This window comes from Hippocampus guttulatus, chromosome 10 (assembly GCF_054856545.1).
Source record: "Hippocampus guttulatus isolate MCC_2025c chromosome 10, RoL_Hgut_1.0, whole genome shotgun sequence".
NCBI classification, from domain to species: Eukaryota; Metazoa; Chordata; class Actinopteri; order Syngnathiformes; family Syngnathidae; genus Hippocampus; species Hippocampus guttulatus.
In genome coordinates, this window is record NC_141270.1 from 11,022,234 (window position 1) to 11,034,305 (window position 12,072).

Below are 12,072 nucleotides of genomic sequence, written 5' to 3' on the forward strand. Positions count from 1 at the left end.
GCTTGACATATTGCAGTAATATACTATATATATATATATATATATATATATATATATATATACACACACACACACACACACACACACACACACATCCGGAAGGATGGATGGGTGGATGGATGCATTTCAGATAATGGATGGACATCCATTATCTGAAAAGCTTATTCTCACAAGGGTCACGGGCGCGCTGGAGCCTATCCAGCTGACTTCGGGCAATAGGCGGGGTACACCCTGAACTGGTTGCCAGCCCATGGCAGGAGAAACAAAGACGAACAACCATTAACACTCACAATCGCACCTCAGGGCAATCTATCCAAATAGCTGTTTCCAACCCACTGATGCATTTATCCAGCCATCTATCCCTCGATCCATTAGCTCAGGAGCGACCTGTGCACAAAGTATAATAGCGCTAAAATGTGTCCTTGGAAAAGGTTTTGGTTTTACTGCAATTCATCACTGCAGTTTTTCGAATAAGAAGTTAGTATGTCAATAGTCTTGTTTGTGTGTGGACACCGAGGCGCTGTCCAAGGTGCTGCATGCAGCCCCTCCCCTGCACGAGGGAGTCACGTGGCTCCCAGTGTCTCTGGCAGCTCGCAGTCCGTGAACGAGCTCAACCGGGAAAGCACTCTGCACCTCTCTCTCTCCACCTCCACCAAAACTGGATTCTCACTCTTCCGCTCTTCACCCGAACCCTCGTTTGTCTTTTTCAATAGTGTTGTTGTTTTTTATTTCTCTTTCCTTACGCGTTTGGGTTTTTTTAAGATGAGGACACAGCGGAAGGAAGCGCGTTGAAGGTAAATGCCACCTTAAAATAACTAGATGTAAAAGTGTAGAAGTGGCTTGTCTCCTCGCCCGTTTTTTTTCCAGCACACGTATTGATGTGTGTGATGAGATGTTTTTGGCCAACGTGTTTTTGAGGTGGAGTCTTCGTCCTTGTCCTTTTTGCGCTAACTATATTAAAGGTCCGGTACAAGTCTACGGAGCGCAAGGAAGGTGATCATAGCGCAACATTTGATTCCCCTTTTGCCCCTCGCCCTTAACACTTGTGTAAAAATGAAAAAGAAATGCATTTGGATGCAAAATAACACTTCTGAGCTTCGTCGTCTGCAGCAGGATGTAAAGGCACGAGATGTGTAAACGATGATGATGCCGTCGCTTTTGGGGGGAAAAAAAACGCGCCTGGCGAGCATCGGAATGAACTGTTGTTAGTTAATAGCCGACCATTTTCGAAAACACAACATATTATTTACTTCGCGTTTCCGTGAACGTGGCTGAATCTAAATCTATTGTTAACGTAACGCTACCCTTTAATCGTACAAGAAGCAAATTGAGGCAACTGTGCGCATTTCGTTACACAAATCGCCTTTGTGAGCAAATGGCGCACTTTTTTCTTCAAGTGCGTGGTTTTTTTTCCTGGCCAGTAATTCGCTTCATGCAAATGGATGAAAAAGTAAAATTGATTAAATTGATGATTATAAATTATATGTTTTCTGATGGTGTTATTATAAAGTGAGTCAGCTACTCCACTTGTGCTTGTGCATCGTAATTGCTTTTTGCAAACACCCTAATGATCTATTTACTGCATCAAAGAGCACGTCCATGTTTGAAGCACACGTTCACTTGGAAAAAACTGTATGAATGATGAGTAAGGGTGGCATGATGTGGGAATTACACAGAAAGCCGTGCATCGATGAAGATAGCTTGGTTAATACATCACAGCATAGTATATCAATCTTCAAAAAATATTTTAAAATGCCCCCTAGTGGCAGCGAGCTGTTTAAGGATGATCGAGGGAAGAGCTGATTTATGCCGGGCGGCGATCCCATGCCATTGTTGCTGCATCATCTTGCGTTTCATCTTCTTGTGGATAAGTCTTAACATTTCAGTGTGACTAAAAAGTAATTGCTTACTGCTCATGATGAACATTTGATTCTTTAAGACTGAATCCGCTGGCTGGTGGCACTGCTCTCAGGCAACGTAAATATGCAAGAATCATACAGTGGAACCTCAACGGTTAAATTTGTTTACCGTTGTTCCCATAGGAAATAGCAATCCAAACATCACCTGTATGTCTGGTCATTATTAGGGTCGTTTACAGGTAGGTCTTAAGACAGGTGACTTTGGATGAAGGGTGGGTTACTCCTTGGACTGTTTGTCAATGAAATACCAAAGAAATACACAAATCTGAATTTATCTGTTCTGAAACTGTCACCATTATATATATAAAAAGAATTACAACTCAGGCAATAGTATGAGTGACAATTTATCATTAACTCTCATTCAAGTGTAAAAATAAGCGTACCACTGTATAATAGTAAATTAAAGTGGGGTGAGGGATCATTTTAGGCCAGTTCACTTCACGTGTACTTTGTGACATTCTTCACAGCCATTCAACTGTAAAAATAAGTCAGTGGCATCATTTAAAAACTGAAAAACAAAAGCAAACTTCTGATACGTGATGGTCACGGTAACGGAATGTGCAGAGGGGGACTATGGCTCGTTCTGGATGTGGGTCAATTTACTGTTACTTTGAATGTCTTGTACTGAGCAGCCGGGACCGAGACTTGTAGTGCTGCTGCGTGTAGGAATGAGTTGTGTGAGCTTTTGTTAAATTACAAATTGTGTGACTTTCAGGGCATTTGAATGTAGCGGTTCCGCTGTAATAGGAACATATTTGTTTTGGCAGTCAATGCTTGTTTATCCCATGGACACCATTTTTTATTTCTCTAATTGTGAAGTATATAAAAGTACAGGCGAATGTAGACTTGGTTCAGGTGAAAGGCTGCTGCTGTACTGACACTTTGTTTCTTTTGCAGCGAACTTGCTTGGATGGACAGACTGCCTCTTTTGATGAGCTCATCAGCCAGTGTGTCTCCATATGGCTTATTTTCACTTTGTTAGAGAGGATGCGGGGTGAAAAGCCCACAGCAAGCCTTGCAGTTACCAGCCAAAACCATATTGGCATGAACATGAAGATGAAGGCTCCAATCTCAACTCATGTGAAACCGTGCATTCTCTAACTGGCATCAGGAGGAGCTCTTCCATGATCACAAACAATTTTTGTGTTTGAAGCACTGTTAATTTGTTTTCCAGAGCCATGGCAGAGAGGACCTTGAAACAGATCAGATTATTTTGGCACAAACAGCCCAGGCAGTGCTAATATTTTTCTCTGTAACAAAATCAAATATTGTGCTTCGATTTGTCTATTGTACAATGAGACCCTTAATTGTCTGCCTCTTCTCTGTCACAGTCAACTCACGACAACTATTGCTGAATCAAAACGTCCTATAAATACATTTAGCCATCTGCATAGATTAGTGTTCTCACAATGGTTTTACAAAAGCATCACAGTGCCCACTTGATTTGGGTCGGGCTGCTCATTTGTGGCTACGTGGAAGTTGGCACTTGCCTGGAGTTTACAGGTGCACAGGGACAGTGGGCTCGGTTCCCGGTTTGGAACGCGTGCTGTGAAAGTGAAATGAGTTTCAACATGAAAACAAAGAGCTCCCACGGGCTGCTGGTTTACTTTGATGACGAGGGATTTTGCGACTTTTTGGAACTCCTCTTACTGAACGGGAAACTTAGCCTTCGCTTTTCCATCTTCTGTGCCGAGCCCGCCTTCGTAATATCTGACACGGCGGTCAATGACAGCCAGTGGCACGCTGTCACCCTAAGGAGAAACTTTAAGAACACAACCCTGATGGTGGACAATGAGATCAAATGGGTGGAGGTGAAGTCCAAAAGACGGGATATGACAGTTTTCAGCCACATGTTCGTCGGCGGGATCCCGCCGGAGTTGCGATCGGTGGCGTTGCGGCTCACGTCTGCTGCCATCAGAGATCAGCCCCCTTTCACTGGTTGGATAACGGACATAAAGGTCAACAACACAGCATCTGCCATTGTGGACAGTGAAGGGGTCATAAAGGACCTATGCGGTGCAGCCAACATCTGCTTAAATGGCGGGCAGTGCAGTTTAATCAACAACAAACCTACCTGTGACTGCTCTCAAACCGGATTCCAAGGAACGGACTGCAGCGAAGGTAAGATATCTTGTATCCACTTTGACTTTACAAAATGTCTTCTGTAAAAAGCACCAACTTGAAACATTGAGTGATATTTGAAAATTCAAATTCCCCACAACATGGACATCTTTTCAAAAGTGAAACAATCCCTTCCTGTATGTCGTGAAGGCCATTTGTTCCAGTAATGGGATGTGTGCCATTGATCTGCTGTTGTTTGGAATGAGTGGATCTCCTGCTAGGCCTCATTAAGAAAACACGCTGGTGCTCTCCATCCCCAAAGGTCTCCTTCCATTCCTATCCTACAGGTCCGCTGGGATTGGTTGACCTATGAAACGATCCCTCCTGTGGCTTCCATCAGATGCAAAAACCAAAATGTTTGATGTCGTAGAAGGATTAAATGATCAATATTCTTCATAAATACAACAATGTAAGATGCATAGAACCACACAAAATGGTGACGCAAGACTGTTATGATCTTGTCGATGGTGTGTATACAACGACACGAGTAAGAATCCCAATGCTGTCCCATAATGCACCATTGTTTTGGCTACTACTCCTTCCGACACATGCATAATGAAAACATAATGCCTCTATGGATTCCAACCCAGGGAAATGGAAGTCCTTTTAAGCACCCCCAGCCGATCCCCAGGTAGTACAAGTCAGTCGTGAAGTGTCTGAGTTAAGTTGTCAATCAATCAAGAGCTGTTTTAATTTTAAATAATAATAATAATAATAATGCATTTTATAAGCGCCTTTCAAGACACCCAAGGACACTTTACAATAACAAAAACAATAAAACACAATACACAATAAATGCAAGCGTAAAAAAAATAACTTGCCCTCAATAATATATTTCATGACTAAAATTGAAATAAATAACATACCGTATATTTGTAACGCTAGATAATTTTATCCAGACTAGACGAGATGTTTAATTTCTCCATCCAATTGACTTGTTGTGCAGGTCGATCAAATTTGAGATCGAGAAAGCAATGATTGTACTTGATGCGATAGCATTGCCAGTCACATCCAATCTAATTGCTCTGAAGCCGATCAGATGATGTGCGGTGTGTACATTATAGTAAGAGGCAGACATTATAGACCTCAATTCACTTGGTCCTTTTCAGGGGGTTTATATTCGAGACATATGTTCCTATTAGCCGTATTAAATATTTGAATGTTAATTTTCCAGTACGCTCATCCGAGCATGTAATATTTTGTTAACAATAAGCTCATTAGGTCAGGTTTAATTGACCTGTAACTGCAGCCCAAGTTGCTCTCATTGGATTGCCGATAGTTGGTGAGGCATATACAACTCATTAAAATGTCGTCCATGTAGCCTGCATGTTTGAGTTCCTGCTGGATTCCCATTTCTATGATTGGCCGACAACAACATGAGTGAACCTTCTGAACTGATTTCATGAATTCAGGGTGCTGTCATTAATCCACTGGCTTTAAAATACGGAGTGGAGCCGCATCTATTAGTCATTTCAAATTACTGGACATCAATATAACAAAAATCTCAACAAAATTTTAGAGCCTGCATGGTCACATCATTTATTATTTATGTATGATGTATATTTTTTTGTGGTAGTAGATTTGTGCAAGAGAATGATTGTCATTTTCCCCATAGTCAAGTGAGGTGTGAATGAGATTTAAAAAAAAAAAGATTCATTGATTGATAGAAAGAATGATTAACACCAGGCCAGAGTAACCAATATGGTATTCCACCCACTTCACATTCTTGAGAGATTTAAATATTCAAAATAGTGCTGCAATTTGATTAATCTGTCGATTATTTTGTCAATGAATGGAAATTGGCTGGGCGAATATGCTCAATTAAGCAGCCGACAAAATACAATATTTTCTTGTTTTCTTGTTTTCTTTTTTTCTGACATTTTTTTATCTTTTTTATCTTTTATCATTTTTTTCTTATACTTTCTCCCTTTCATAATTTTGCTGCTGTAAATTGGCAATAATGAATTCTAACATTATTATTCAAATCATGTCATAAGGAAAAGGTAACTGTTGGCTTTTCTTCTAATCCAGTCGCAACACTAGCCGGGTTTACATGGACCCATGTAATCCTATTAGAATGTATCAGAATCAAACATGATGAAACTGCTCCATATAAACACTTCAATCGGAATAAAACGGGTGGTAGAGTTCTTATATGGCGTCATGTAAGCAGTGCAATCAGAATAGCCAGCGTTCGGTCTGCGCATGTGCTGTCTTGACGTAATTGTGCCGTGACGTCGTTATAGACGCACCGTAAAATGGCAGCGTCTTACCTGAGCTTATCCGAGATCTTGTTTGAAAGAACATCCAACTTGTTTTTATCAAAATGTTGCTTTCATAAAAATGCTTACAACTATCACCACTACTGTGCTAAAAAAGAAAAAGAAAAAAAAGCCCAAAATAACTCCATTTTGACAAATTACATGATGTTTCCAACAATCCCCACGTGCCGCATGGCTGTCACATGGCTCGTCTGATGAACGGAGTGAATCATTTAAACGGCCATACGGAAAAGATGTAACCAAGTGACAAGAAATCTTCATTTGCAATGATTTCAATCAGACTGACAAAAAAAAAGTCTCCATATGTACCCGGGCTATTGTGTTTCAGAGACCGCGCCATACTCAGATTGTGTGAATGCAGGTTATTGATTGCATTCAATAGGTTGGATGTTTACAGTGAACAATATTTTTACCCTACACAGTACGGTGAACAGAAAGTTCATTTATGCTTGCTTTATCACCAACTAATTGCTGCAAAGAAATACGATAAATGGCTGTCCATCCAAATTCACAGCACTCATTTAAAACTGAGACGGGGAGCTGGCGTTTTGAACCGAATATTGAACAACGGGAGCTTCCAATTATGTCACTCAGAATTAGATTCAACCGCCAAATTGAGCAAAAATATTTTTGCTTGGCAGATCCAAATATGTCAGCGTAGTAAACAAAAGTTGTCCTCCATCCACATTTCATTTTAGCTAATGCAAGCACCCGGATTCAACCTTAAAATACCTTGAAATTTCGACATTACCTGTCCATTAAATCATTTCAAAGCTGCTCTATTACTTTGATCAGATGAAAGGATTAGTGGCTGTGCTACAACAACTGTCATCTCTCCCCTGCTCATTCACAAGCATGCACATTGCATGTCTACGCCTCCACAAATCCCTTTGACCGGTGAGAACAATTATTTAAATGCATTGTTTGGTAGCTATCGCTTAGTCCCACTGAATCTCTGCTCCCGTTTCTCATTAGAGAAATAACATAGATGCATTGCCATATTTGCATCCTGATAAGATGAAATGATGTCATTCATTTCATTGCACATTAGCTCAACACAAATCAGCCCTGGAAAAAAAAAAGACGAACTAAGAAGATATAGCACTTTATTTGGTCCATTATCTGATTCATAGGCAGTTTGACTTATGCTGGAGCGAGTGGAGACTGCCTTGAACAGTAAAAGCATACATATGTGTGCAGCGACCAGGTCATATTTCACAGTCTCAACCAACCTTTACTTCCAATAAAGGAAATGTCATCAATCAACTCGTGCACTGGGGCAGGAGTTAGCGCTATATATTTTCACAATAGTCACTCAGTGCACTTCCTTGCCTCATGAGCTTGACTGTCTGTTTCTGGCTGTTATGGCAGTGCTCCCAGGCTCCATTGTGCAGTGTTTTGATGCTACTGTTCCCTCCGCTTTTGGAATGGAGGAGAGAGCAAATTAGCAGAGTGTTGAATTTGTCACAATTCAGGTCAGGGGCACCTATTTTTCCAACTGTTCTCTCAGTGGATTTGGTGTTGTTAGTTGACACAGTGCAGTGAGTTGGCATTGACACACACACACACACACACAGACTATATATATATATATATATACTGTATATATGCACAACAAAATATTTTAGCTAATTGATTGCGCAATTTCCCACAATTAATCACATATTTCCACTTCTACATTCAGATGTTCACTTGTATAAAATATTGGAATTCGTGTAAAACCATCAAATAAAAAGTATACTTCAATTCTAATACTGTTCAAGTAACTTGGCTCTCAAAATTCTCCATACACACCTGAAACATACGCTTCGTGATCCTAGCCGTCCAGTGGCAAACAAAAGCGTACCGCTTGATGGAAATGTAGCTATTAATAGTAACCTAACCTAGTCTCAGAAGTGCTACTAAACCTGTCAACTGACCCCGGCACCAAAAGGGGTCACCTCTCGACAAAGTTGGTGCGCCATATTCTACAGGAGTGACTCATGCAATCCTTCACCCACAGCTTCGCAAATGGAAGTGCTGTGCATGTTACAGGGCGTTGCATTTTTCATTTGAATGAGTGCTTCCTACAACGTGCGTCGATCACTGCAAGAGCACAACCTATATCTGGGAAAGTGTCATTTTCTAGAAGCCGAAGTGCGGCTCCACTCGGACAAAAGCAGATTAATAGTACGTTACTGCCTCCGAGTCTAAAGACAGATATTGGGATCAAAAGATTAGAGGCATTCCCTGTGGGATTTCTATCGAGTTTAAATGCAACTGTGACTGTCAAAGGGTGTGTAGACAGTTGTTTGACAGTTCTTCCTTACACCTTCTTTTTCTTTGTTAGGGTACAAAGCCTAGATACACCTGATATTCATAATAAAACGTCACATATTCTTATTGAGGCTTCTACCACATAATCCTATGTAAACATTTAATTCGTTAAATTATGAGCTCGATCGCGGATGTGCCGTAGGAAGAGAAATACTGTAAAACAATGCATACAACAAAGACTCCACTTATGTGTCTTGAGCACATTTTACGTGAAACTGAGTGGTGAGCAGGGGTGTGGGGGGGGGGGGGACTCATTATCAACTAATTTATTATTTTGCATTTTAAATGTCTATTTTATGGTCATTTGAAAAATTCTGAAAAGAACATGGGACATATTCCTCATTTACAAAATTTGGAGCTTTTGTTTTGACAATTATGCATCGGCCACAATAGGTAGTGGGGGTGATATTCTCCCGTAGACAAACCAGTAATCAACGCCTCTGCTTGATGCAGCCAAGAAAGGGCACTCCATTTGACCTCAAGACCATATTAATCTGTCATTAATCAAATCAAAAAACAGCACCACAATACAACAACAGCATTTATTTGATTCCAGACTACAGACTATATTTACAATTTGACAGGGGCACTTTTGAAACATCTGGAACATCAAAAAATACAAGCATAGTTGCAATGTGCAAACACTGATACTAAAACATGAATGCTCTTTCATTCCACTCTCCTCCCTGAAGTTGAAATTCTTTGAGGTTGTCAAATTGTAAAAGTAAGAGGCACAATCTCCATAGTCTGTGATGTAGTTTGTGTCGCACTTTCCAGACATTTTGCAGCTTAGCTCATTTTACGTTGTATTAATGCACGCCAAGTGTTAAAATCAGCCATTTGACTCTGACATTGCTAGAGTCTAAGCCATAGGTGTCAAACTCTGGTCCTGGAGGTCTGCCGTCCTGCATGTTTTCCATCTCTCGCTGTTGCAACACCTGATTCGAATGATCAGCTGAGCAGCAAGCTCTGCAGAAGCCTGATATCGATCCTGTTTGAATCAGGTGTGTTGCAACAGGAAGACATGCAGGACGGTGGCCCTCCAGGACTGGAGTTTGACACCTCTGGACTCTTGACCGTTTTGTAACGTTTTCCCTCGATACGTCTCAGCCTTTCATCCTGAAGATATCTATCTTCACGTTAACATTACTAACGGCTAATCTATATTTAATGCGCTCTGTGCTTTGTGTGTGTGTGTGTGTGTGTGTGTGTGTGTGTGTGTTTTTTTTTATTTTACTTCATGTCATCAGATGGGGTATTTCACACATTTGAAAGAAAAACAAAAGCACCATTCTGGTTTCTTTAAGTCACTTCAAAGAACAATTTTGGAAGAAAGACACTTGGTGATAAGTGGTGCATAACATTTAGCCTCAAAAAAGTTGCCCGCTCTGTTTTATAAACTTTGACAAGTTTAATTTCTTAAGCCTCCCACCGGGGGAGCATATTACCATTATTGCATCACAGAAAAAAAATAGTGTCCTTGCCTGTAACACGATCCCAGATTTTGTCAATCCTGGGATTAAGGTTATAAGAACTAGAGTATACACTGCTCCGATAATCCTGTTGGATCATTCCAAACCACAAGATGTGAAAGAATGACAAGGTTCTACCGCACATCTGCTCTCTGAAATCCCCCCTCTGTTTTGCCTGTCTCTCTGAAAAGATCACCATTGGACTATTGTCAGCACAGCACGCCATCTGCTCAGAACATACAGCTGCACAATACGCTTAATCATATCAAGCATATATATATCAAATCGACATACCGTGAAAAAAAATCAACATGTGGCCGTTTTTACGCATGGCGCACCGAGAGATGTCGATGAAAATAGAGCCCTTAGACTCATTACTCTTGATTTTGGGCAAAATTGTGATTTGACAACACATCCCCTGCTGGCTTTGACCTTTGTTTCAAGGCTTGTATATGTTCTATTTGCACCTTCCTGCGCCATTTGTTCAATACACCCCCCCCCCATCCCCCCCCATCGGCTGTGAATATTTTCCATGATTTGTAGTTTGTAATAATTCAAAGAAGAGTCCTTGTCCCATCTGGGATAATGCAAATAATGTATTAGAGTTATCCATCATTCCTAATCTTCCCGAGCTGTTATTGTTAATATAGGAACTTGCAATGAACGCATTCTGAATTAACCTTCTGATCATTTTCATGAAGTTAAAAGACAACATTGCAAACAAATAAACAATATTCACTGTAAAATGATTTGATAAGCTTATTTTCAGGAGCTACTTTTCTAGTTTTCAATGTAGTTTAGTTTTATGTCATTAGTTTCAGTCTCCATCCATTACAACATAGACCACCATGGCTTTACTTACGTGCAAATACAGTCCATATCCATCCATCTAATACAAGGCCATACTTGGTGTAAATCACACATCCTAGCCAGTTCAAATAGGCGTATATAATTATTGCAATAACATACCGTAGTTATACAGCATACATACACTTATACACTTAGCCACTATTTGTTTCAGTTCTTTAGTGCCCTGTCCTATTTTTATGTCGGTTTAGAGATGGTTTACTGTAACTGCAGAAAGCTAGAAAATCTCAATTTGGAGATCAAACTACCATTGATGGGGCTGACTGGTTGGCTGTGACCAATCGCACCATGGCGCAGCCCTTTTTTTTCACAGCCTGCGCTCATCTCCGAAATGACCAACATCGGGTTTAACCCGCCCCAAAACAGAGATGTGCCACACAGGAGTCAAGCCACGTCACAAAAACAGAGCCTGCAATGTTAACGCAAAGCAGAAAACTACAGAAAGTTTCCTCCAAAAGACAATTTCCATTTAATTTTTGGATGTACAAAAGATTATTAACTATTGCATGTCATTCATTATAAAATCAAATCTTAACCTACAAAGTAAATGTGAATGAGACTGAATAAAAATTCACCAGTACACAGAAATAACACTTCCCATTTCTGGCTTCATTTGCTTTATTTGCCTATCATCTAGTCAAAGGAATCAAAAGCACATGTGCTTCAAGCCTTTCTCTGTCATTATTAACTGAGCATTACAACAATGAAAGCAATTATTAAGCAATTCATGTTCCAGTGTTTGATTTTAGGTTTTGTTCAAACTGACCTACTTTTTCAAAAAAGAATAGCAGCATGACAAAACTGCTTCAGTTTGACGCTATTTGGAAATTAAACTCTTGTTTGGATAAGAGGCGATCATAATATTTAACATGAGTTAACGTAGTTTCATGAAGTTACTCACTGAATGTTATCGTTTCCTAATTGGGCGTCATAACAACTCGGAGCAGGAATTATACTCAATCAGTCACGCGATCATACTGTTGATTTTGTGAATTATTTAATAATTCATTGTGATGCAGTTTAGGCTGCACTACCTGGCTGCAGTCAGCAGAGGTGCTGTTGATTAAGGCACTGTTGATTCAGTTGCAAGTAGTT

General features: G+C 40.3%; 1 protein-coding gene across 7 annotated transcripts in view; it reads left to right on the plus strand.

Moving 5' to 3' along the window:
• Positions 1-617: 617 nt before the first annotated feature.
• The window catches only part of LOC147199255 (neurexin-1a-like), a 196,036-nt gene continuing 184,581 nt past the window's right edge, over positions 618-12,072 (plus strand). For all 7 annotated transcript variants that reach the window (XM_086121384.1, XM_086121385.1, XM_086121390.1 and 4 more), the window contains exons 1-2: positions 618-794; positions 2,817-4,040. In XM_086121384.1, the coding sequence (XP_085977510.1) occupies positions 3,329-4,040 (712 nt within the window). In that variant the 5' untranslated portion in view covers positions 618-794; positions 2,817-3,328. The remainder of the gene's footprint in view (positions 795-2,816; positions 4,041-12,072) is intronic.